At 42.0% G+C, this 27,504-nt stretch overlaps 1 protein-coding gene across 1 annotated transcript; it reads left to right on the top strand.

Annotated features, from left to right (window-relative positions):
* Positions 1-903: 903 nt before the first annotated feature.
* Positions 904-27,504, top strand: Havcr1 (hepatitis A virus cellular receptor 1). The gene is made up of 9 exons (XM_051181560.1): positions 904-971; positions 3,104-3,442; positions 9,386-9,442; positions 9,527-9,628; positions 12,744-12,812; positions 16,968-17,017; positions 20,151-20,265; positions 21,577-21,613; positions 27,297-27,504. Exons 1-9 carry the CDS (start codon positions 923-925, stop codon positions 27,409-27,411), a joined length of 933 nt encoding a protein of 310 aa, XP_051037517.1. The 5' UTR covers positions 904-922; the 3' UTR covers positions 27,412-27,504.

Here is a 27,504-nt window from a genome sequence, read left to right as displayed (position 1 = left end):
AGTGAATGCCCAAATATCTGACCCTTCCTCAGTGGAACTTGAAAGGGACAGAATCGTTGGTACCATGTTAAAAAGTAAGTAGTTGTGTCTCATATTGGTTCTGAAGTTGTCTTGTAATAAATAAGACTGGTAACATGGTACACTGTCCTTTCTGAGAGGAAGTCATGGAATCTTCTGACCAGAAGTGGAGTTAATGAAGTACTGGGCAGGTTTACTCATGTTTTCATAGTTTACCAATTAAGAAACGAAAATTGAAATACAGATTCTGAAGACACACACCTTCCACCATAAATGGCTTAAAAGTAGCTGCCTTGGGCATTCCATGAGGGTTCAGTGCCTGTGAGTAAATAGTTTATTGCCTCCTTCACAGCAGATTCCCCATAAGCAGAGCAAACATTAGTGCTATTTTACATAGGAGGAAACCCAGGTGTGGGGATCTCAGAAATTGAAAGTTATTCATCTGTAGCTGGTGCTTTTTTTTTGGGTGTCTGTAAACATACCCCAGGAAGATGTGGTCTCAGACACTGTTGGCAGCAGCATTCTGGTTCAGGCCATCTTGCTAGTGATTAAGATGGTTGAGATTCAGGGACTGACCACTGTATCTACTGGGCAGAAATATCTCAGTCTTCCCTGGGAGGCAAGTGCATCTTTGCCATTGGAAGACTGGTGTTTGCTTAGAATTCTACCAAGAGAACACACTCTTGTCTCTGCCTTCAGTTTTCTCTGTTTGCTGCTTTACTTATGTCAAGACTAGAAGTGAGACTGATGGCTGTCTGTGAGGAAGGGACAGTGTTTGGGAGGACATGGATCCCTGGTAGAGAGGTCTGTGTGATTCATAGTCAGAATGAAGACTTGTCCTGTACAGTGTGCTGAGTGCCACAGCCAACCAGAGTGTCTTCTCCTTGTCCTTCAGGTCAACACCATGATGCTTCCTCAAATCTTCATTTCAGGCCTCATACTACTTCTCCCAGGTAAGTGAGTTGATGAGCTGGGGGATGTTGAGGAGGCTAGAGGTGGCAGAAGTGATGACAGTATTTGGGCCTTTTTGGTTATGGGTTATGTAGTGAGCAGAGAACCAGGACAAATTATAGTTCCAAAGAAAATTAACCTGTATGAATTTCAAAACATATGGCTAAATAAACATGATCCCTAGAACATGTCAGGCAAGAGGCGAGAACACATGCATTCATGTGATGGTCATGTATGTGCTGAGTGCACATGCATGCTTATGATAGTCAGTGGTTAATAAAATAAAATCAGAAGCAGAGCTTTCCATGCAGCATGTGTAGTTAAAGTCAGCCTTCCTTCCATTTCTTTGCGCATTTTTGATATTTAAGCCATTTTCAATTATTTATCTATTTTTTTTAATGTCACCAACTTATAAGAATGACCTTTATGTAGTGGTTTTTGTTTGTTTGGTTTGGGGTTTTGATTTTTGTTCATAAAGGGATACTTTAAAATTCAGAATAAGCCTTGGTCCCTCCTAATGGTTTTCTAAAACCCTTTCTGGTTTTTTTTTTTTTTTTTTTTTTTTTTTTTTTTGTTTGTTTTCATTTGGTTTGTTTTGGTTTTGGTTTTCAAGATAGGGTTTCTCTATAGCTTTGGAGTCTGTCCTAGAACTTGCTCTGTTGACCAGACTGGCTTCAAACTCACAGAGATCCTCCTGCCTCTGCCTCCTAAAACCCTTTCTGAAAATTGACTTTGAAGATACTAAAGTTCTACCTTGAAGCCAACAGTGCTATTCCGAAGCCCTGGCTCTGTTCTGATTAGGAGAGGTGGGAAGAGTTAGTGATTTTGTTGTCAAATCACTGTGGGGGAGGAAGAGGGATGGTTTGAGACAGGGTCTCCAAATCCTAGGCCTCTCTTGAACCCATTACTAAGCTGAAGCTGGCTTTGAATTTCTCATCTTCCTCCCTCTACCTCTCCAGTTCTGGGTATACAGTGACTTCTGGATATAGAAGTTGAGTTCTGGGTATAGAAGTTGAGTTTTGGATTCACAAGAGAGTTCTGGCTTTACTAGTGAGTTTTGGGTTTACAAGTGAGTTCTGGGGATACAATTGGGTTCTGGGTTTACAAGTGTTACCCATGGGCCAGGCTTCTGAAATAAAGTTGTAATTTTTAAAATGAAACAATTGAGCTGGTCTCAGTGGCACAAGCTAATTGCCCAGCTCTCAGGAGGCAGAGATGGGAGGATTGTGATTTTTCAGCGAGTTTGAAGCCTATAGTCATACCCTGTCACCAAAAGAAACACACACACTGAGATTGAACTTGGCAGGAAGCCCCATGGCGGGTGAGGGACAAACTATGAGGTCATACAGACCCAGCTTACAGGGAGTTTTATTGGGGAAACAGAAAGGAGTTGGGAAGAGGAGGGAAACAAGGAGAAAGAGAAAGAGAGAAAGATAAGGAGGGAAAGAGAGAGACAGAGAGGAAGAGAGAGGGAGGGAGAAGAAGAGACAGACAGACAGAGAGGGAAGGGGGAAAGACCTGTTTGCTTTTTCAGAGGAACAGAGAAGGGAGAGTAGGAGTGGGTGGAACTTGTCTCTTAAAGGGACCTTTTGCTCCCACTTACAGAGCCAGAGTACTGCTTGCTTGCTTGCTGCCCCCCAAGGGGCTGGGCCAAGGTGTGCCTGCATGCTAACACACACTGAAGGAGAAAAAAGAATTGAAAAGCATGTGTAAATATCCTACCACAGAATAATTTGTTTTGTTCACAATGTATCCATTAAGTGATCACACTGTGGAAGGAAGAATATGCTAACAGAAAGATGTTTCCAGTCTTCAAATTCAAGCTGTAAAACTGGACATGTAATCATAGGATTGGGGAGGAAGGGGCAGCGGAGTTCTGCAAGTTTATGCAGCAAGCTCCATGACAGCCAGGGCTACAAAGTGAGCCCCAGGCACAGAAAACCAAACATCAAGTTGTCATTCCGGTTTATGACTACCAACAACAAAAGAGTCAAAATCAAAACAATAAAACAAACTGTGTTTCCACTTGAGTCCTCCCTTCCCCATATTTTTTCCTAAAAACAACAACAAAACTTGAGGGAAATGTTGGGTACTAATTTCCCATTTTCCCCCTCCCTACTTTCTTATGTCACAGGTGCTGTAGATTCTTACAGAGTAGTGAAGGGGGTGCTAGGTCACCCTGTCACACTGCCATGTACCTACTCGACACTTCAAGGAGTCTTGAGGACATGCTGGGGCCGAGGGGAATGCCCATCTTTTAATTGTATAAACACACTTATGCGGACCAATGGACACAGTGTCACCTATCAGAGGAGCAGCAGATACCAGCTAAAGGGGAATGTTTCTGGAGGAAATGTGTCCTTGACAATAGAGAATGTTGTCCAGAGTGACAGTGGTCTGTACTGTTGTCGGGTGGAGATCCCTGGATGGTTCAATGATCTCAAAGTGACCTTTTCATTGGAAGTTAAACCAGGTGAGTGTGCCTTCTTTCTTGCAAGTGAACTGAGTCCTCTGCTAGTTATTTGTTCTTTTCCTAGAAGTAGGAAACAGAAAGTACTTTTGTTTGTTTGTTTGTTGTTATTGTTATTGTTGCTCTCCCCTTCACCACCCCCCCACAGGGTTTCTCTGTGTAGCTTTGGAGCCTGCCCTGGAACTCAATTGTAGACCAGGCTGCCAGGCTGGCCTTGAACTTACAGATCAGCCTCTGCCTCCCAGGTGTTGGGATCAAAGTCCTGCACCACCACTTTCCCAGCACTGCCCGCCTGTCCCATTACTGCCTCAGTAGAAAGTTCTTATAAACATGTCTGTTTGGACACTTGCTTTGAGTTGTTTAAAGATATAATGCTGTGTGTCTCAGGCTGTCCTCTGGGAGCCATTCTCTCCTGATCCTCCTGCCACTAACTCCAGTGTTGAGAATACAGGCATGTATTTTAAACCAAACCAAACCAAACCAAGCCAAACCAAACCAAACCAAACCAAACCAAACCCAGACTTAAATAGTCTCCTTTGAGGCACAGAACAACTTTACTTGCTTAGATGAAGACCTAAAATGAATCTTAATTCAAGACTATCAGGATTCATGTCTGAACTGTATTTGGGACAGTCTTGTTGGTCCACGAAACTGCATCCACTCTTCATCCTGAAACACAGTGGGGATTTAAGCTGTGAATTCGTGACTTTTAAGAACTGCCTCTTTTCTGTGATTGTACCTTAGAAAGTTAACCACCCGTCCCCAACACTGTGAAGTCACTACAGCTCTAACCTGAAAAGCAGACAATGCACGGTGCTACTGAGCTGATGAGCTGGCTTCATCAGTGGTCAGCTGACCTTGCTGAGCACAGGCACATCTGTAGAGGTGGCGAGTTCTACTCCATGTCTGCCCTGCCCTGGACCTTTGATATGGGTCTCACAACATATCACACAATTGTTGCTTGAACAATGGAAATGTCCTGATAGAAGAGTGTTCCTTCCCACCTGTCCACAAGTCACTGTGCTGTACAGTGTGATCACACAAGCAGTTAGTCCACTGTCACTGTGCAGTGTGATCACATGAGGAGCAGTGGTTAGTACACAATCACTGTGCAGTGTGATCACACGAGCAGCAGTGGTTAGTCCATAGAAGGTGCTGACATAAAATTCCCTCCCACGAGCTTCATTAGAATGAGGAGGCCTCAAGCGAGAATGGAGAGCATTAGACACACACAATACAATCTATGAGGTTCATTCCTTGATGGGGTATGAAGAGGCTTCAAGGGAAGGAGGGCCTTCTCTTTATAACCTGGAGAGATTTTTGAAGAACAGGAATCTGTGTGTGTATGTGTGTGTGTGTGTGTGTGTGTGTGTGTGTGTGAGAGAGAGAGAGAGAGAGAGAGAGAGAGTGAGGGAGGGAGGACTAGAGCTAGAGAGGACTAGAGAGAGATAAGGAGGACTAAAGAGAGATAGTGAGGACTAGACATGACTGGAATGGCAGGGCAGACAGAGGACAGCAGCCTGCACTATAATCTTCTCAACCTCACCCCTCCCTGAGGAGTCTCAGGCTGGTCCCCAGAGCAAAGGAAAATACTGACTTGTTAGAATCTTTTAGTTCTGGAGGTCCTAGGTGCTAGGTCTCAGGAGGAAAGCAAGCTAAAGTGCTTGTTAACATATGAAAGTAGACCCTGGTTGCCAGTGCTCAGCAAGGCCAGTACCGGGCACACCACACCCTTCCTAAATTCTCCAGCCCAGGGACTGGGCTGGGCTGCACCTTCCCCAGCTGCTCTTTCCTATATAACCCAGCCATTTTGGCTATACTGGTCCTTTGCCTATTGGGCTCATGGCCTCTTGGCCACCACTCTTGGCTCCTGGCTTTGCCCTCTCTCAGGGCCAGTTCAGTTTGCTGGTCGTGTTCACTCTGAACTCTTCTAGATGCCTCTGTCTGTTTTCTCCCAGATATCTACAATAAATTATCTCCCCCACCATGGGGAGGAGTATCATGTTCTCCTTTTATTTCTTTTTTTTTCCTTCAGGAGGGAAGTTTTCCTTTTGCAAGATTTAGTTCACCTTAGCATAAGTGACAGCGTATGGAGCAGCCAGATCTTGCTTAGGTTTATAAATCGGGGGCTGCAGTTGGGGCACCTAACAGACATTTTCCTAACTGTCTTACGGAGCAGCTGAGAGGTGAGGCTTGATCTATTCAGACTGTGGGATCAGGTTCAAGCCCATATTCTAACAGTAAGAAGTTCATGAAAACCCAAAATCTGGACTCACTACATTTTCTTTGTTTCCTTCCTTCCTTCCTTTCTTTTCTGTAGCCCTGGCTGTTCTGGAACTTGCTCTTTAGACCAGGCTGGCCTTGAAGTGATGGTGTTCCACCTGCCTCTATCCCCTGAATACTGAGGATACAGGATCATTCAACAACCACCAGGTTTTACATTTTCCTTCTTGAGGTAGATATCCTGATCTCCTTGCTTTGACTAGAAGGGTAGGCTCATGAGGACTGCCTGGGGGTGCTGTTTCTAATCTCTTTTTCCTTAAGGGTTTACATGGACAATAGAAATTTACAGTAACAGCCTTAAGGTGGTGGTACATGCTTTTAATTCCAGCACTTGGGAGGCAGAGGCAGGAGGAGATCTGTGAGTTTGAGGCCAGCCTGATTTACAGAGTGAGTTCCAGGACAGGCTTCAATCTACACAGAGAAAGATTGTCTTGAAAAAAACCAAAAAGAAAAAGAGATCAATAGAAATAATAATCTATCTTTTTAAAATTAAGAACATTATTCTTTGTCTCCCAACTTAAAGACTTTGATATTCATTCATCCATTCTTCATTCATTTTTATGTTTAATCGGATTTTTAAAACATTATTATTTTGTGGCTATGTGTGAATGATATATGTGTGTTGGGTTTGCATATCATGATGAATGTATCAGAGGGCAAACATGCGGGGGTAGTACTTTCTTTATGTCATTTTGTGAGTTCTAGGAGCTTAAGTCAGCTGTCCAGTCTTGAAAGTCAAGTGACTACCTGTTGAAACATTGTTCTGGCTCTCTTTATTAACTGATTTATTGATTTTGAGATTGGGCCTTGCTTTGTAAATCAGGCTGACCAGGAACTTCATGCCCACACCTTAGCCTCCTGAGTGTTGGGATTGTAGGAATGTGTGACCACACCTTGTTAGGGTGAGGGCCATTCTGATGAGGTAAGGACCTGCCTTACACAACTATGCCTGAGAAGCAACTTAGGGAAGCCAGAAGATGTTCATAGAGTGTACAAAGAAAGATGTATGGAGACAGCTTTGTGGAAGAGACACAAGGTTCCCAGTGCCTATCACAGGTGTGAAATGGTATATTTACCTGGCTGAAGTTGAATGAATCTGGTCTCCAAGGATGCCAACTCATAGGAGAATGAATAAACCATACCACACCACACACATACACATACACACACACACACACACACACACACACACACAGAGAGAGAGAGAGGGGGGGGGGAAGGGGAGCACTAAAAAAAGAAGGGTTATAGAAATTTATCTATCATGCCTGAAGCCTTATGTTCTGTCCCTAAGACTGCAAACACACAATAATAACCCTGTGGGTGTAGCTTGGGAAGGCACTTGTCTAGCACACATTCCTACCTAAAACACTGGGGTTAGATTCACAGCACCAGAAGGGGGATAGGCATGGCATCATAGTGTAAGATTACTAAATTCAATTCATTAATTAAAGATTTTATGAAGCTTAGAAATTTATTAACAGGTCAGTGCTTACAAAGCCGCTGTTTGACCACTTGTTGAGACCGTAAGTGATCTAGTATAGCGCCCGTGCTACCATCTGTTCCACGAATCGGTCCAAAGCCTAGAGGTTGAAATAAAGAGACAAGACAGTGGGTCATTCATTCAATGGCAATGTCGGAATGCTGAATGCCGAATGCCATTTATTGAAGGGATGGAACGGGCTTAAATACTGATTTATAGCACAGTGAACAATTACAGGATTTTTAGGCTTAGCTCCTCTCCACGAGGTGTGTGTTGTCACGAGGTGTGTGTTATCAAAACGGGAAGAGTACCAACAACAGGTTTGGAGCAAGAAGTTCCAGGCAACAGCTTCAGCCTTGCTCAAGGTGCCTTGGGGGTCCATGCAGGGCCCTACAATCTAGCAACCGTGTTTCATCCTTCAAACCAAGTCTACATTTTCTCATTATTTAAACACACAGAGCTTCCTCTCCAGTGGTTCTGGGACCCTCCAATGGTCCTTTGGACTTTCCCATCGTCCTGGGAGAATAAAGCCTCAGAGCAAGATAAGCAAAGCTCAGGAGCTGCTGATTGTTTCCTGGTTTTGTTGTCATAGTGATCTTCTGACTAGATTGTCCCAAGCTTGCTTTTCTCTCCTTCAGACATTTCTCCTCTCCAGGGAGGGTTTGTACTGTGCTCAAGCCTCTGCTCACACTCTTGACTGGTCAGCTAATTAGCCAGGCTAGGTTATAAACAGACCCAGTCACTGGTGTGAATAGTTTTACTGCCACAGTCACAGCCACTCCTTGCTACATGTTGTTAGCAATGACTTTGAAAACAATCAACATGAGCTCTTGCTCCTGTTTTTATGTTCCTGAAACAAAATCCTTTCAGCAGAGGGCTAATGAGATGGCTCAGTGGGAAAAAGGTGCCCACTACTAAGCTTGATGACCTGAGTTCAATCCCTGGGCCCACATGGTAGAAGGAGATAATAGACTCTGAAGAGTTATCACCTGACATCCACATTTGTGACATCACATAAACACAAATGAGCGAATAAATATATGTATTGAATTTGAAGAAAAGCTCTACATCTGCTACTTCCCAGCACAAAATAGGAACACTACCATTTTTTTTCTTCCTTTTAGGAAAAACACACACTGGATAAAGGAATTATGTGCCACAGAAGTAACAGCTTTCAAAGCAAGTATTCCTCCTTGCTGAGGTTTTATTTTGTCTTTGGCACAGTTAAGGTGAAAGGAGCTAACTCACAGGGAACACATGCCTACTGATACAGACAGCGTGAGTCCTGGTGACTGACTCCAGCACCACTTTGCCTTAGTTTCTGTGTTGGAACTCTGCACACTGAGTCCATCAGTAGATGTTTGGGTCCTCAAAACCCTTTGGATGCTGTTAATTAGTGAAATTGCAGTTTGAACCCGACTAATCCAAAAATTCCCAAGTCCATAGTGATCCAAACTCTGGAATCTTTTGAGCATGGACTTGATAAAGCTCCTGGAAAATTCAATGCCATGATACTATCAAGTGCAGAATTACCCACAGTTTATGAAGTTACCTTTTAAGTTGCATATGTAATATGTAGTTATATAAATGCTACATCAATCCATGATTATATAGGAGCCCAACCCATAAAATCTTATCTATGTGCAAGTATTCCAAACTGTTAAGGAAGATTTACATTCTTAAACTCTGGGTACCAAACATTTTTGGATAATGGGTATTCACCTTGTTTCCCTTAGATTGGAAGGGCCACACTCTACCCAAATGTACAAATCCATTTTGGGGATCGTGTGGGATCTGCATACTAAAATTCAGGGCTGTATGATGTGTCCTCTTGGAACTGACAGAAGTGAACATGCTAGGCCTGAAAACTTAGTTTGAAGTGAGTCACCCAAGAGAGCAGTCCTAGTCCCTCATGCCCTCTCAGTGTCACAGAGATGCTTAGAGATCTGAGGATCTGACACTTGTCATTTATAAAGTGTCCTTAGGAACATGGGCTCTGTTTTCCCCTCCATGTTATCAATGCATCTGCCTCCTACTAGTGAGCTCTCTGCACAGCCGTGCCCTGACCTGAACAGAAGTTCAGGAGAGGAGTCTCTCTGGGGACAACCTCTCACAGGTGCTACAACAGAAGCTCTTGTCTTCTTGTTGACTCATCCTTGTTTAATCTTGATTTCCAAATCCAGAAATTCCCACAAGTCCTCCAACAAGTCCCACAACTGTAACAAGACCCACAACTACAAGTCCCACAACTATAAGACCCACAGCTACAACCAGACTCACAACTACAAGCAAACCAACAACAACAGGAAGACCCGCAACTACAGTGAAAGCCACAACAATGTCAACAAGACCCACACATGTACCAACATCATCCAGAGTCTCAGCCCTACCTCCCACACGAGCACACATACAGACTCACATACCAGGTAAAATCCAATGTCATCCAAGACTCAGAGTCCTTTTTTTTTTTTTTTTTAAGACAGGCTTTGGAGGCTGTCTTGTAGCTAGTCTTGAACTCACAGAGATCCACCTGCCTCTGCCTCCCAAGTGCTGGTGCTAAAGGCATGCACCACCACTCCCAGCTTCCCAGAGTCCTTCTTACCAGCGGCTGTAGGATACAAAGACACTGAGTCAAGTCAGAAGTATAACATGGGTGAAGAGTTCTTAGCTTGGCCCCAACAACAGCTTCACCAAATCTGTAATTTTCTAATCTTAAATTACATTCACCTCTGCTGTGTAAGAACTTGAAGGTGGAGGACACCATCTCTCTATTGAGATTCCCAGGGGATTCACTACTAGCCAGACTTAGGTGGCTCATTGGCTAGGAGAGCTGATGAGGATGGGGCATCTGAATTAGCATGATTTTCTGATGAAAAACTAAGGACTGACTAAGAACTAAGGTCAGGGTAGAGAGACCCATGACCCTTCGCATTATTCTGAAATTGATACATGCAGCTGAGGCCATAGGTCTGTGAAGCCAACACTTAGCATTTTCTGTACTCCAGGACGCATGTTCCATGCTTTATGATGCAAAGATTAATTTTCAGACAATTATGTCCTATAGAGCTGTGATCTTTCCCTATTTTGTAGTGACAGGAACTGAGAGTCAGAAAGTTCATGGTAGAGTTATGAAGACAGAGGGTGGCTCAGACTCTGTCCCTGTTCACTTGAGTTGGAAGCTGGTTCTTTTGACTCCAGGGTCAGAACTCCTGCTGTGAGCATGGATTTTGGGAGGGTTGCTATTGTTTCCACATCCTCACTGGAAAGGCATCATAATATCACCCTTCTAAAGAGATAGTGGATGCCTTGTGAAGTTTTGGGTTAAGGATCTTTCAATTTATTCATATAGCATGAAAAGTACAATATATGTACTTTGTAGGGATAACACACACACACACACACACACACACACACACACACACACACCGAATTTGAAGGCTTTAGAAAATAATTTAACATGTTCATTCTTGAGTGAGGCCATGTAGTTCATATTTCAAATTGCCTACAGGCAAACTTACTATTAATGGGTAGGTAGTACCTTGACTTACAGATGGGGAGAAGCATGTCATCCTGATGGCAAGTTTAGGTTCAAACCTTCTGCATCTAGGAGTGATGAGATAGCTATCAGAGGGGCTCTCAAAGCTTCCTAAAACTTGTCCATCTCTTGGGGTAGGGCTGGATTATGACGAGAGATAAAACCACAGAACTTGTTGTTGTTAGGGTAATCTGATGGGTGACATTTATCTCTCTGTCCTCTCATTGGCCTTCAAGTACTTTCAAGCAGGAGAACCCTCACATTGGCCTTCTGATACATTCACACAGAAGGACCCTGAAGGACTGGGCTACCCCCCCCCCCCCTCAAGTGTTCAGAGGCCTCTAGGTTATAATTAGTCGTGTGGAGCATAGGATTTGTGAGGACAACCACTTTGTTCGAGGCAACCGCACAAATGGAAGGACTGTTAGGGTTATTCAGGAATGACACAACTTTTCAATACTTAGTTTCAGGCTGCTTCGGGGGATGGGCTCATGGACTGAGTTTGGAGAACATGTATAGGTTAGGAACTTCACTGAAAACTGAGATTTAGAAGGGAAATGTTGCTTCATGAGTCCATATGACCTCTTGAGGGTGTGTTAATGTAATCTTATTTTTCTATTGTCATTTTCCTAAAGAATTGCAGTGGAGGGTTGAATATCCAGTCCAGGGAGAAGGCAAACACTCTGACTACTGTAAGATGAGGACATAGATCTTCACATCTGCTTCTCATTCTCACCCTCTTTGCCCCAGAGACTATTTATGGAATATGGGGCATGAGGTTGTAAGAACAGGGGAGAAAGTGACCCAGGATGGGGATACAAATAAACTCATGACAACTTTTATCAGGAACTGAATTGGATCACATGTGACCATGTGACATTTGTGTTGTCCTATTGTTAATTCAGAAGGATGGTCACATCCTCTCACATGTCTGAATACCAGGGTAAAACAGGACAGTAGTGTAGAACAGGAGGGTGTTGTTCAAATGTAAGGATTAGGTTGGAGTGAGGTAGGGGATCTAGAAAGACTCTGAGGGGCCATGAAGAACCCAGATTTAGGTATTTTCACCTGGCCATAACCAACCCACTCCAAGATCATCTGTTGTTCTGAAACAGAAGCATTCAGAGGACTCCCAGAGAGGCAAGTGCTCAGCTCTGCATGGGAAGTGAGATATTGGTGGGAGGAGCCTAGGGACTCCAGGAAGAAAAGGGAAATGCAGGCTGCACTGGAGTGTTCCACATGGAAACCTTTGGAGAGCAGTAGTAGATGAGTCAGGAAACACAGGAAATCCCTCTTAGTAAAGTAATGGAAGATGGAAGACCTTGTCTCAGTCAGTCACTCAGTCAGTCAATCAACCAATGATGAGAGAGAGGGAGGGAGAGAAAGAGGGGAGGAGAGGGGGGAGGGAGATAGAGAATTCCACAGCACAAGGCAGACTGCAGAGTAGGATCTGTCACCAGAGTGATACTGCTACCTTAAGAAGGACTCAGTGATGAACTAGTCCATCTAATCCATGTTGTTTGGTGAGCACATCTCCATGGAAAGAAGTGTGAACAATCTGGGGATTGAATAAGGCCTGCAGTGAAGAGGGTCGTGAGAAAAGTCCAGGCCCCTCTCCTAGTAGGTGTAATGACCCTTGTCTTGATAAATCATCTTATCTGAGTGTGTTCGATTCTCCATGTTTTAATATTGACTATGTTTCAGAGGAGTTCATGGGTATAAAATGGAAAGTATGAAGAGTATGAAGCAATTCTGAATAAAAATAAAGTTTTCCAGAATATTAGAATAGAGATGTCAATTGGTCAGGCAAGTGAAACAATGACACACAGTGCCCATCTTTGGTTACATTTTTCAGAAGAGTCAGCAGAAATTAGTAGGAAGGAGCCATTCCTGCTTTGTAGGCTGAGGTAGCTACTGAAGGGGGCGATACAATGTTTTATTTCTATTTTCCATGATGGGGGCCAAACTCCAAGTCTAATACAGTTCTTGCATTGTTGTCATTCCAGAACCCACTACAACTGACCCATATCAGACAGCAGCTGAGGTGACAGAAACCCCATCCTATACTTTTGCAGGTAACTATGTTCCCCTTCCTGACCCCATTGGATGGTCCAGACCTCGATAAAGCTGGTGTTGAAGAGCGCATGCCCTCTATAATAATACAGAGCTGACATTGTAATTGATGGCAGGGACAGAGGTTACATTTTCCTCCCCTCCCCCAGCATCCTTCAGAGGACCCTTTGCACAAGCTTCTTCATTTAAGCCAAACTAGGCCATGTGGCTTCTTTGAAGAAGATAATGTCAGGGACAGTCAATGTGATGGAGTGTTGAAAATGTATCAATATTTAAGTCAGGTCCCAAGGACAGGGGTCATTAGGAAGAGAGGTGCCTAGGAAAGGAATAGGATACTGGGGCACATATATGGACTTCTCCAGGAAGAGCACTTAGGTTTCTTTATGTTGAGTACACATGTGATGTTGGTGGCTCTCAAGTTGGATCTCTGGAGGTTTCTAAGAAGTGCCCCATCCTTCTTGGTGCTGTTGGTTTGGAAACAATGCTGCAAGATGTGGTTTACAACAAGCTTATATTTAAATATTTTTCTTCCACAAACAATGTTGTGATGTAGATTTCACAGGGATATTTATTTACATTCAGGAATAGGAGGGAAGTCTAGAACCAGAAGTGTCTACATCATTTGACCTTCAGTAAGTGTGACTTGTTGCTTGTGCCAACTAGGTTGGAGATGTCTGTGGGTGGCATAGATTGTCTCAGTAGGAAATCTGTCTTTATCAGTGTTTCTCCAAAGTTTCAATAGAATAAATAAGCAATTCAGCCACCCTCATGTCCATCCAATGAGACATTCTCTGCATCCTGCCTTGGGCTTCCCTTCTGTGGCTCATTGATTACTCTGATTTTTTTTTTTTACTGTTTCATCTGCTTGGCTAACACTTGTATGACTTATAGAAATATCCATTCTCTTGAATCTGTTCCATTATTCATTCAATGATCATAATGCCACTTGCTTTTTAAATGTAAAAATCAGTTTATTGTACTAAATTTTAAAGAATATTGTGGTTACAAAATATATGGGGGGCTTGAGTCATATTTGCAAAGGAGGTAAGTGATAGTTACAATGATATTTACATTATTATAATAGGGCCTGGAGGACTGGAAGCTGTAGGCAGATTTTTCTTTGGTCTGGTCTCAAAAAACAAAACAAAACAAAAAAACCAAAAAACCTGACATGGAAACTTATTATTAATTATGAAAGCTTGGCCTGAGCTTGGGTTTATTCCTAACTAGTTCTTATAACTTAAATTAACTCATACCTTTTAATATACTTTCTAAAATCACATGGCTTGGTTTCCTTTGCACTGTAGTCCCCATCCTGCTTCCTATAAGTTTGGCTGGCGATTCTGCCTTTTGTCTTCTCCAAGTCTTCTCTGTCCCAAGAAGTCTATCCTATCTGCTTTCTGCAGAGCTAATGGCCATTCGGCTTTTTATTAAACCAGACACATCTTCACACAGTGTAAAAGAATATTCCACAACTGGTAGCTGCTATGACTTGGGATCATATATGCCCATGTGACTCTTTTACTCACTCTGGTTGATCCCAGGCTCATCACTGGGCTTGGTTCTTTGGAACCTAACTCCCTGGTGTCCATACTAACCTTGTCACACTTATACTTCCATCAGAATAGCCAGGAGTCTCCTCTTCTGCCTTGTCAGTCTTAGGTTCCCATGGAAAATCTGAGGTTGCACTGTGCTCTGAATGCTTGTGTCCCCATCAATTGCTTTGTTAATGTTTAATCCTCAATGCAGTAGAGAAACCCTGAGTTCATCTGGAAGGTGATTTGCTTGTAAAAGTAAGACCTTTATAAAGAATGTTACAGCCTTTGTAAGATGACCCATGGGGCTGGTTTTCCCTTTCTTTCACTTGGGAACACACAAAAAGTATCATCTATGAACAAAAGGAGCCCTCAGCAGCTATCTGTCAGCTTGTGTCTGGATCTGGGATTTCCAAGCGGGTAGAACTATGACCAATGAATTTCTTTTGTTTATAATGTACTTACTCTAAGCAGTTTTGTTATAGCAGCCTAAAATAGTCTAACTAACATGGGTTGATAATACCAACAGCAGCACCAAAATAGTCTTGCAGCACTGAGACCCTAATTCTCACTCACTTGGAACACTCTCCTTAAAACTATAGTGACAAGGCAGGGTGGTGGTGGGGCACACGTTTGATCCTAGCATTTGGGAGGCAGGTGGATCGTAGTGAGTTCAACAGCCAGGACTGTTACAAAGAAAAACAAACAAGCAAATCCAAACAAACTATAGTGGCATGTCTTGCTTGATCAACTGTTGTGATGCTGAACTCTGCCATCTTTCTCAGCCAGTTCTATGCTATCAGTATATCAGCAGCAGTAAGTCAAGGCTGTTCCATGCTGAACTTTGTGATTCAGAGCTGCCTCACTTGTCCTTGAGGTACATCCAAACAAGGCTAGGCCTTGCTAACTCTCTTGCTTGACTCTCAGTGAATACCTGTGTGTGTGTGTGTGTGTGTGTGTGTGAGAGAGAGAGAGAGAGAGAGAGAGAGAGAGAGAGAGATTGAGAGATTGAGAGATTGAGAGAGAGACTCAATATTCTGAGGAGCTGCTTCTTTGTGTTCTCCTTGTCCCCATGTATCCTGCTTTACCTAAGCTGTCCTGGACACTAGTTAGTTTAAAGCCATATGCATTGAACCCATAGAGTCAGGAAGGATTAAGTAATGGTGACCTTTGGGTTTTGAAAGGGAAATCTTTAGTGTGAACTGTTTCCAGGCAGGAAAGCAAAATGAAAATAGATCCAAACACAAGGCACCAGGAACAGCTGTCTGCCACTGTTCCCAGGTGTGAAGAAAGAAGGATGATGGTGGTCACTCTGTAATGCTATGTAACCTAACCCTAGTCAGAGGAGAGCTTTGCAGAGTGGACAGGGACAGCAGCAGCTGTGTCCCTGGTGACCTTGAGACTTCTGGTATTTTGGCCTTGTAACTCAAAGTTCCTGGGCTGAGTCCGTACTGTGCTCATGGCAACCCTCCCTTGGTGAACATTTGCAAAAGCAAGAAATATTAGGAATGAAAGGGGTTTGGGTGTCACATGGGCCACCACCTGTTTTTGATAGCTGCCCCTGCCAAGAGTCTTACACACCATTCTGTTTTGTTATTTTTTGACAATTTATGCCATGCTAGATTGGAGAAACTCTTTAGTTCTTCTTTTAAAACACACACATTTTAATTTATCCCCAATTCTAGGTAGACTTCTTTTGACAAGTTGTGGACTGCTCCTCTTTAGATCAATGGTATGCCATTTCTAACATGAATTCCACAGTACCCTTCTGCTCCATGGTCCTGCCATCACATAAAAATAATCACATCTCAGTGTTTCCAACAGTGTCCGTGCCCATGTGTGCATTCCTCAGTGCTCATATCAGGACCTTGATGATGAGGTCATTTTGCTGATGAATATGATCAGCACTGAATTCAAGTTTTGTCTGATTCAGCTTCACCTTACTGAATCGCTTCCTCTTATTCCTGGAAGGCCTTGCTTAAGGGCCTATCACAAAGCTGAGATTGTAGGTGTTGCTTAAACCTAGTCATTGCCTTTGGCTCCTTGTAAGGGTTAGGGTTAGTCATTGTCTTTGTCTCCTTGTAAGGGCTCTCACGGTGAGTAAAATGTAAACACAGAGATATGAAAATGAATAGGGTAGGAGTTATTCAACTTTATTCATTTTGTGCAATGGCAGCTTTGGCAGTTGTTAGGGACTTCCAAGGACCTGTAGTATTTCCATTCATTGTGTGGGCCCTGTGTGTGCACTGCCAGCTGAGATGGCTGTCATTTGCTAAAATCAGAACCATGGAGTCATGTGATGTCTGCTGCTTCATCTGTGAAATGCAGTGAAGGGCTTCTTGTAAGGATGTCACAACCCTTACAAATGTCTGATATTAGTGGAAAGAGTTTTTGCGTTTCACAGACAGTAGACACAATGAAAACAATAGATTTCGTGTTATAAAATAGGCATTTCAAATATACTTTGAATATCTAAAAGTTGAAAGCTTGCTGCTCAGTAAATCTCCTGCTATATTAAATCCCACACTACATAGTATATGATACATTGACCTTGTATAATTTACATATGTGAAAAAGTCTAAATTCTTGCATTTATAATTAATTTTTCCTCTTGTTGAGCAGATTGGAATAACACTGTGACATCCTCGGACAACTCTTGGAATAATTACACTGTAAGCATATTCCTCCCCAATCTATTAGCCATGTTCAGTTGTATATCTTCTAGGAAACAATTTGTAGTTAAAGATGTCTGTAAAATTAGTTCACGGATATTTGTATCACAACAGAAGAAGAAGAAAAGAAATGAGTCAGATGAAGTAGTATCTCCTTATTCTTAGGACTCAGGAAATTAATTACTACAAAATATCATAAATTGAGGCCAGCCTAGACCATTAGGCAATGTGGGCTATGTAGTGACACCCTCTCTCAAAAATTGTAGATAAATAAATTAATAAATACATAAACATAAATAAAGAGTTTGACACTTACAAAGGGTGTTTGAATTCAAAATGTTCATTTGGGGTGCCCTAAGATTGTTTTTCTACCCATTAACCATTCTCTGTAGAGTCAACTGGTGGTACTTTTTTTCCACACACAAACCTCTACAGAAGGTATTGAGGTCTTGGACATCTTAATTTTGCAAGATTTTTCCTACAGTTTCCATATACTAAGCTTGAGAACAATCTAGGGCACTCTGCTTCCACGATTCTTGCCAGAGTTCTATCTCTACCAATAGCAGAAGTGAGTTTATCAATTGGAGTTTTCTCTTTTGGTTCCAGGAAGGAACAAGGTTTGTTTTAGTATGTGTATTTAGCATGACAGAAATTGTGGTTGAGGTGAGAAAAAAGCTAGATAGGGGGTTGTGAGGATTATTTGACTGTTAGAAGCAGCAGAGCCCTTGTTAGCATGTGCAAGGCCCCAAGTTTGACTACCAAAAATCACCATCCACCAACCACCCTCAAAACTAGGTGGAGATGTCTATATAGGGCTTTGACAGTCAGAACATAATACATGGGGCTGAGTGTCAGTTTCTTTTGCTTGTTTTTTGAGAAGGGTCTCATGTAGTCCAGCTCTCCTTGAACTTACTGAAAAGCTGAGGATAACCATGAACTCATGACCTATTGTCTCTGTCTTTCAAGAATTCAAATAACAGGAGTGAATCCCACCATAACTCCCTCTACTTCTTTGAGATATAATTTCATTTCACACCTCTGGCTGGCCTAGAACTCATAATCTTCCTGCTTCAGCCTACTGAATACTGGGAATACAAGCCTATGTCATGCGCCCAGCTTACACTAAATATGTAATGGCCTAGCAGACATTAGTCCTCAGTGCTTTGGCAGTTTTGGAAATAGTTAAATATCAGACACCATTAAGTACATGTTGCTAAGGAGCAGACTTCTGGTTCCATATAAAACCAAACTGCACTGCATATGGAGGTTGTTCTTGCCCTCAGTTACCTGAGAAACTGTCATACTTAGCACCATGAAGGAATAACTCGTGCTTCAAAACAAGTTGTAGGAGCATCTGTACTCTTAAGATGTCAAGCTGTGTTTATGCATTGAAAGCAATGCACAGAGCACACTGTTTGTTTTCAGGGCATTTGTTTGTTTGTATGTTTGTTTGAGACATAATCCCTTGGAGCTCAGGCTGGCTTTGACATTGCTATGCACCCAGGAAAGATCCAAAGTTCCTGACCCTCCTCCTTCCACCTCTCAGGTCCTGGGATTAAGGTGTTCACCCCTAGGCCTATCAATAGCAGCATGCATATTAATTGAACCAGGAGATCAACTTCCTGGATTATGTTTCATGAATAAAAAAGTTGGATAAAATTTGTGAAGATGGATGAGAAAGGATAAGCATTGCTGTCGTTCATAATCAGGAAGATGTTCTGATGTAAATGTCCATGTGGGTACAGTGGACACACATGGTGTCCAAGAACTCAGGAGGTTTGGGAAGGAGGATCAAAGGTTCAAGGTCATTGTCAATTAGTGAGCTCCAGGTCCCCTAGGATATAGGGGACCCCATGAGAATAACAAAAAACAAACAAACAAACCTTATTTCTCTCCTATATTCTTCACAGTGTTTGTCAAGAATACCTGAGAATCTCTTTCCCAAGAACCCACTGAACACATTGTTTGAGGATTTATACTCAGGGCTCACAGAGCTTAACTAACTTGTTCATGATCTCTCTGACTAAGCAGACAAGCCAGGATTGTGACTCTAGAGACGACGCTTATACATAGGCAAAGACCTGGTGTCTGGTCCATTCTTTCCTTGCAGTTAGCCCATCTACGGGCTCTGTTTGGGGTTAGTAGATTAGTGCTAAGCTATTAGAGGGGGCCTCACCTGCTGCCCTGCCTCCTGCGTATTCCAGTATGTGCTGGTCCCTGATCACCTGCACCAGGGCACTAGGGGAGATTCTACATTTCTGTCTGACCATGTTGTGTTAATCAGGCTGCATCCAGGAGCAGTCTTCTTACTACTTTTAGGAAGTTATTAGAAATAATTATATTGTTTTCTTTTTTCTCAACCTCCTCCAAATCCTTCGACACTCACCTTGTTTTCTGTCTAATTCATAGTCTCTGTTATTTTAATTGTTAATAAATGCATAATATATTAACATATATAATCTATAAAATATTAATATATACATATATTTATTAATACACACATGGAAACTGTTTATGAATATTATATATTGCATATATTTATATTTAATACATGCATGTATCCTAAAATGTTAATATAACCTGCCCAGGTGTGTGTATATGTTTCCAAGCTGACCATTTGGTATTAGGTGTTTATAAAGACAAATTTACAAGACAAGTAGGATCTGTGATGAAGGACCAGACCAGGAACTGAGCACACTGAGAACAAGTTAACTTAGAGATGAGCTATTATTTTCTCCTTTAATAACCTAAGACAATGCATTTGGAGAATACCCTACAGATGATTAAAGCAGACATATCCACATACACTATGTAATAACCTACATTAAGTATGTGGTTAGAATTTTGACTGAGGTATCTACTCATGCAATCACCTCGCTCAACATAGAACATGATTCTATCATCGTCAAAGACCCTGATTTCACATTGTCTTGGAGTTCCACTGCCTTTACCACCTCATATCCTTGGGTCTTCATTCATATTCCTGACTAGTCATAGGCCAGCAAGATGAAGCTCTAGGATATAGAGTATAGGTTAAGGTCAAGCATGTGTTTTCTGTTCTTCTCACTTGGTGCCCCTTGTGTTTGCTGCTGTTTATTTATTGCTACTGTTGTCTTATTAATTGTTTCCTTAGGAATCCATCCCTTCATGGAAGCAGCAGAAAAACATGACTAAGGGCTTCTATATTGGCATCTCCATTGCTGCCCTGATGCTGCTGCTGTTGCTTGTGTGCACCGTTGCTGTCACCAGTAAGTAATTTCACCACTGTCCCAACCAAAGAAATCCAGGGTTGTCTGACTGCCATTAAGCAAGTGCACATGCCATAGGGGCTTTGAGTTCACATGGCTTCCCTATATCCAGATCCAAGACAGACATGGTAACCCTTCTACTCTCCAAGGTATGTGTTAGGACCCACAAAACTTTCTGGGTGATTTCTGGTACTTGGTGAGTGCTCGGCTCAGTGATTTTGAATCATGGCTGCTATGTCTCCAAAGATTCCTAATCTGTGAAACTTGACCTTATGTAGTTCCTACTGGTACTGACCTTACTAGGTAGCTGAGGATGAACTTCCTCAGAATCTTCCTGCCTCTGGCACCCAAGTGCTGGGCTCGCAGGAATATGCTGCAATGCTTGGCAACACTGGTTTCCTAACCCTGTTCTTTATCTTTCAGCTGTTGCCATCAAAAGGGAAACTATTTTCCATAAAATTTTAATACTATGACACAAGAGATTTTGCATAGGCTTGACATTTTTGGTCACTATAAGACTTTTGATGTGTTCTCTCCTTTTCTACCCTTGGGGTTTTGCATGTTTTACATAATCATACTATGGAATGTTCTGGAATGTATTTAGTAAAAGATGCAAATGAGACATTGGTGGGAAGCCCCCTGAGTAAGGCTGGGACAGACTATTTAAAGGTGACACCTAGGCTACATGGCCCTTTCTGTGAACTGTACAGCTATACAGTGTTAGCCATGGACTTTATAAAGCACATTACTTACCTGTTTTACAGGATATGGGGAATAAGAATATGCCTGACAGATTTCAGAAGCTCCCTCTTATTACTTAAAAGATATTAATGGAAAAAGATTATTTAAGATCCCTCTACTGGCATGTGCTTATAATATCAGAGTTCTACCAGTCTGTGGCTAGTCTGGACTATATATCAGATCACGTCCAAAAGAAAGAATTACTTAGAAATTCAGTATAATTCCACAAATGAATTCCCTTCCTTAGTTTAAAAGTATTTATTCTTCCCTCACGGGCTTGTTCTCTAATAGCCCATTAGAAAAAAACCTAGACTTTTTGTTTGTCTCAGTGAACAATAATTTACTAATGCCACTCTAGCAAATTTGGCCATGTAGATGGATATAGCAGACAAGGACTGGGAAGAAGCACCTTCCTGCAGGGTACAGGAAGGAATTACCCAAAGTTACTGGGGGATGGTTCCATCATAAACAGAAGCAATAGCCTTGCTTAGGAGAAAATATCATAAGCATTTCAGATGACATGTTCAATTTTCCTTTCAATTGTTCCTACCTCTTTCCACCCCCATTTAGGGTATATCCTTAAGAAAAAGAAGACGGGGTCTCTAAGGTAAGCTGCATGGATTGTGTTGATTCTTTTTGAATTAACAATCTTGAGGCTCTTTCTCTATGTTCTCTTGTCTCTAAATCATTTTTTGATAGTTGACTCATTGGTTGGTTGGTTTGAGGCAGGATTCATTATATGATGCAGACTGGCCTGGAACCTGCTATGTAGCTTAGGCCAGGCTGAACTCAGAATCCTCCTGCCTCTGTCTCCCTCGGTGCTGAGTTACAGGCATGCAGGAAATGTTCCACCCGTTACCTAGGGTGGCATCTGAACTCTGGTTCTCCTGTACAATGAGCACGCTTAATTGCTGATCAACTCTTCAGTCCCCAAAATTACTTTTTAATCCTTTAATTTAAAAGAAAATAGTAGAGAAAACACACACACAAGGAAGAAGGGAGAAGTTGGGTGAGATGGCACACACCTATTATCTCAACACATAATCAGTTAATGCAGGAATACTGTGTGTGTGTGTGTGTGTGTTTGTGTGTGTGTGTTTTAAGTCCAGCCCAGACTTCAACATTCTGTCTAAAATTAAGTAAATGACACCAGGTATGGTTGCAAACACCTTTCATTCTAACCCAAAAGGCAGAGACAGGTGGGCTTCTTTGAGGTCTATGTAAGAAGTGACAAGATAGCCAGAGAAACATAGTGACAAAACCAAATGGATGAATGAATGAAGGAATGAATGAATGAAAGACATGAAACCAAACTAATCACTCCATAACACATCTGGCATTCTCTCCTGACTTTTTCTGCATTTATGTCACTCTGATTGATGAGTGTCCTGACCCTACACTGTTTCCTTACATGTGTGACTGTCCTGGGCAGAGTGTAATTCTCAGCATAGGTGTTCATTGTGGTTGACTGGAGAGGCTCATTTTGGTTCTGCATTTCAGTGTAGAAATGGCCACAAATGACAAAACTCCACTATGTCAAAACATCACCCCCGAGTTAGTCTGTTTTCTTCTCTGACTTGTTCCTTCATGAGTTCTAGAAGCTCAAAGATGAGTCCATTGTGCCCACCCTGATTAACATGGGCATGGAATGAACTCCCCAAGGGAAGCCCCTCCCATCCCCTCAACCTTTTGGTCCAGTGTCCGATGCTTGTGTCATGTGTCTGTAACCATGAGTCATACAGTAGTCTTTGAAATTGTGCCACAGACCTCAGCTACAGTGAAATGTCACCACTTTGTTACATGTTTTTCTATTGCATGCTTGATGTTAGAGATATGCAGGTTTCAAAACTCATTCCTTTTCTTTTTTTTTGTATGTTTGTTTGTTTATTTATTTATTTTATATAACCAAGTCCATTTAAATGAAAACAAACATTTACAGACAATATTTGGGAATTTGGGCGTCGTTCTTTTCAAACTACTTCCTGCTGGTAAGGGGTGCTGTCATGGGGGATTCTAAGAAGATGCAGAAATCATGGCTGTAGTCTGTAAGGCTGCTTTGTCCAGCTGTTTTGAATGTAGGATCACCTGGTACTCTGTTTCAGGCGGTCTGGCTTGATCAAACCACATTAGTCTGGAAGGAATCCACATCTTTTCATTTTCCGTGGAAACAAAAATAGAAATCCTTTTTCCCAGTAACTTGTCCTTCAACTTAAATTTTGGAGTCAAAGCATTTTTTTTTAATTTAATTTATTATTTTACATGTCGATCCCAGTTCCCTCTCCCTCCCTCCCTCCTTCCCTTCTCTTTTTACCCTCTCTGCCCTCTCACATGCACCCTAACCACCCTCCCATCCCCCACCCCAATTCCATATGTAGGGGAATGCCATCCAGTTGGGGTCATGTAGATGTGACAGGTCATGTGAAGTAGGGACTAGGTCTTCTTTCCAGTCTCTAGGTTAAGGCAGTTATCCCTCCATGAGGGATGTGTTCGTAAGGTCCTTTTGTGCACCAGGGATACATCCTGGCTCCACTCTCTGAGGTCCCTTAGACTGTCCAGTCCTTCTGGCTGAGACCCATATTCAGGGGGGCCTGAGTCAGTCCCATGCTGGCTTCCCAGCTATCAGTCTGGTGGCCCGTTAGTTCCTCCTTGTTCAGGTAAGCTGTCTGTATGTGTTTCTGCTGCCTGGTCTTGTCCTCTCCATCTGCATCTGGGTTCTACTTTGACTCAGTGTTTATGTATGGGTGTTTGATCCTGTTTCCAACAGGCATTAGTTGAGGGCCCCATGGATAAGTTATTTGTTGATCTCACTATTCGGGAAGGGCATTTATGGTAGCCTTTCCACGGAAGCTCAAATTGTTAGTTGGGAGCAGTCTTGTAGTCCTAGACCTTTATTTGTGTTCAATTTCATCTTCAAACAAATATTGGCTCTCTCTCTTATGTTCTCTTTCTCTCTCTCTCTCTCTTTCTTTCCTGTCTTCTATTCTTAACCAGGCTCAATCTTCCTGGTCGCAATTGTTTTCCTTTCCTCCCCCTCATTTTCTCCTACTTCTCTCTCCATTCATTGCCCCCCCACTTCACCTGAGCTCTGGTGGACTTGTCCCTTCCCAGTTCTGTGAGGGACTTTATATGAATCTCTTAGAATACACCTTGTATCCTAGTTCCTCTGGTGGTGTGAATTATAGGCTGGTGATCCTTTGCTCTAGGTCTAAAATCCATATATGAGTGAGTACATACTGTGTTCCTCTTTTTGTGACTGGATTACCTCATTCAGGATGGTTTCTTCAAGTGCCATCCACTTGCCTGCGAATTTCAAGATTAGTTTTTTTCTGCAGAATAGTATTCCATTGTGTAGATGTGCCACATCTTCATTAACCATTCTTCAACTGAGGGGCATCTAGGTTGCTTCCAGGTTCTTGCTATTACAAATAGTGCTGCTATGAACATAGTTGAACAGATGTCTTTGTTGCATGGATGTGAATCCTTTGGGTATATGCCTAAGAGGGGGATTGCCGGGTCCTGTGGTAAACTAATTCCCATTTTCCTAAGGAACCACCATACTGATCTCCAAAATGGCTGTATGAGTTTGCACTCCCACCAGCAGTGGAGGAGTGTTCCCCTTTCTCCACATCCTCTCCAACATGAGTCATCATTGGTGTTTCTAATTTTAGCCATTCTGGCAGGAGTAAGATGGTATCTCAAAGTTGTTTTGATTTGCATTTCCCTGGTAGCTAAGGATGTTGAGCACTTTCTTAAGTGTCTTTCAGCCTTTTTGATTTCCTCTATTGAGAATTCTTTCTTCACTTTTGTACCCCATTTTTAAATAGGGTTATTTGGTGTTTTGTTGACTAGTTTCTTGAGTTCTTTGTATATTTTGGAGATCAGCCCTTTGCCAGATGTAGGATTGGTGAAAATCTTTTTCCAGTCTGTGGGCTGCCATTTGGTCTTGTCCACTGTGTCCTTTGCCTTACAGGAGATTCTAAGTTTGAAGAGGTCCCATTTATTAATTGTTTTTCTCAGTTTCTTTGCCCCTGGAGTTATGTTCAGGAAGCAGTCTCCTATACCAATTTGCTCAAGGGTACCTCCTACTTTCTCTTCTAAGAGGTTCAATGTGGCTGGATTGATGTTGAGGTCTTTGATCCATTTGGACTTGAGTTTTGTGCATGGCGACAGACATGGGTCTATATGCAGTCTTCTACACACTATCATCCAATTGTGCCAGTACCATTTGTTGAAGATGCTGTCTTCGTCCCATTGTATAATTTTAGCTGTTTTGTCAAAAATCAGGTGTTCATAGGTGTGTGGGTTAATATCAGGATTTTCTATTCGATTCCATTGGTCTACCTGTCTATTTTTATGCCAATACCAGGCTGTTTTCAGAGCTATAGCTCTGTAGTAGAGCTTAAAGTCAGGGATGGTGGTGATGCCTCCTGAAGTTCTTTTATTGTATAGGGTTGTTTTGACTATCCTGGGTCTTTTGTTTTTCCATATAAAGTTGATTATTATCCTTTCGAGGTCAGTGAAGAATTGTGGTGGGGGTTTAATAGGGATTGCATTGAATCTGTAGATTGCTTTTGGCAAGATTGCCATTTTTACTATGTTTATCCTACCTATCCAAGAGCATGGGAGATCTTTCCATTTTCTGGTATCTCCTTTAATTTCTTTCTTTAGAGCCACAAAGTTCTTATTATATAGGTCTCTTACTTGTTTGGTAAACGTTTCACCAAGATACTTTATGTTGCTTGTGGCTATTGTAAAGGGTGATGTTTCTCTGATTTCTTTCTCTGTCTCTTTGTCATCTGAAAAAAGTAGGGCTACTGATTTTTTGAGTTTATCTTGTATCCTACTAGTTTGCTGAAGGTGTTTATCAGCTGTAGAGTTCCCTGGTAGAGTTTATTGGGTCGCTTATGTAAACTATCATATCATCTGCAAATAGAGACAGTTTGACTTCTTCCTTTCCAATTTTGATGCCCTTGATCTACTTTTGTTGTCTTATAGCATTAGCTAGAACTTCTAGTACGATATTGAAGAGATATGGGGAGAGAGAGGGCAGCCTTGTCTTGTTCTTGATTTTAGAGGAATTGGCTTAAGTTTCTCTCCATTCAGTTTGATGTTGGCAGTTGGTTTGCTGCATATTGGTCTTATTATGTTTAGATATGTTCCTGTTACCCCTGACCTCTCCAAGACCTTTATCATGAAAGGGTGTTGAATTTTGTTGAAGGCTTTTTCAGCATCTAGGGAGATAATCATATGGTTTTTCTTTTTCAGTTTGTTTATATGGTGGATCATGTTGATAGATTTTCGTATGTTAAACCATCCCTGCATTCCAGGGATGAAGCCTACTTGGTCATGGTGGATGATTTCTCTGATTTATTCTTAAATTCAGTTTTCCAGTATTTTATTGAGTATTTTTGCATCGATGTTCATCAGGGATATTGGTCTGTAGTTTTCTTTCTTGGATGTGTCTTTGTGAGGCTTGGGTACCAAGATTTTTGTGGCCTCATATAAAGAGTTTGGCAATGAACCTTTTGTTTCTATTTTGTGGAATAGTTTGAGGAGTAGTGGTATTAGTTCTTCCTTGAATGTCTGGTAGAATTCTGCACTGAATCCAACTGGCCCTGGACTTCTTTTCATTGGAAGGTTTTCGATGGCTGCTTCTATTTCATTGCGGGATAACTTATCACTTACCAAGATTAAAACTCATTCTTTTTCAATGAAGAAAAGTTTATATTATTGTATGCGTGTCTCTCTGTGTGTGTGTATGTGTGTGTGTGTTTGTGTGTGTGTAACACGGCACCTGTGGAGGTCAGAGGACAACATTTTGGAGCTGGCTCTTTCCTTCTGCCTTTTCCATGAGCTGCAGGGATCTCATTCAGGTGGCCAGGCACTCATAACTCTTTCCATAGTGTCACAGTGCAAAATAAATACACGAGTCATCCAGTTCCTAGCCCACTCCCAAAATGCACATCCTGATTAGGTATCTCTGTTTGGAGCCTAGATATCTTTCTGTGTAGATCTCCTACTTTTGTGTTTTATTACATAAGTATCTTGAAGGTATCCAATAGGAGCTTCTTTAAAAAAATGCCCACACATTTTTTTTTTTTTGGTTAGTCTAATGCCTATTAGATAACTTTTTTATGACCTAATAGCATTGGAGGGCTCTGTGTGGTGTTGTTTACTGTTATTGTTTTTGTGAATGGGGCTCGTGGAATCCTGAGCATATATCAGGAATAAAAGTTCTACTCAGACCTGAAAGGGAACCTCATGCTCAACATCTGTCTCTATCTCTGCAGCTTGGTAGCATTCCGTGTCTCTAAGTGTGGAGCTTTGGAAAACATAGCAGGTGTGCAGTCCCGAGCTGAAGACAATGTCTACATAATTGAAGACAGTCCTTACCCTACAGAATGAGTCTCAGTGGCCTTCTGAGGGACCTTCTGCATGAGACTGGAAAGACCACAACCGAATTTGACACCACAAACATCCTATATAGCCCCAGGACTA

The sequence above is a fragment of the Phodopus roborovskii genome, unplaced genomic scaffold (genome assembly GCF_943737965.1).
Source record: "Phodopus roborovskii unplaced genomic scaffold, PHOROB, whole genome shotgun sequence".
Lineage (NCBI taxonomy): Eukaryota > Metazoa > Chordata > Mammalia > Rodentia > Cricetidae > Phodopus > Phodopus roborovskii.
Note: the sequence above shows the minus strand (reverse complement) of the source record. Positions and strands in the feature narration are given on the sequence as shown.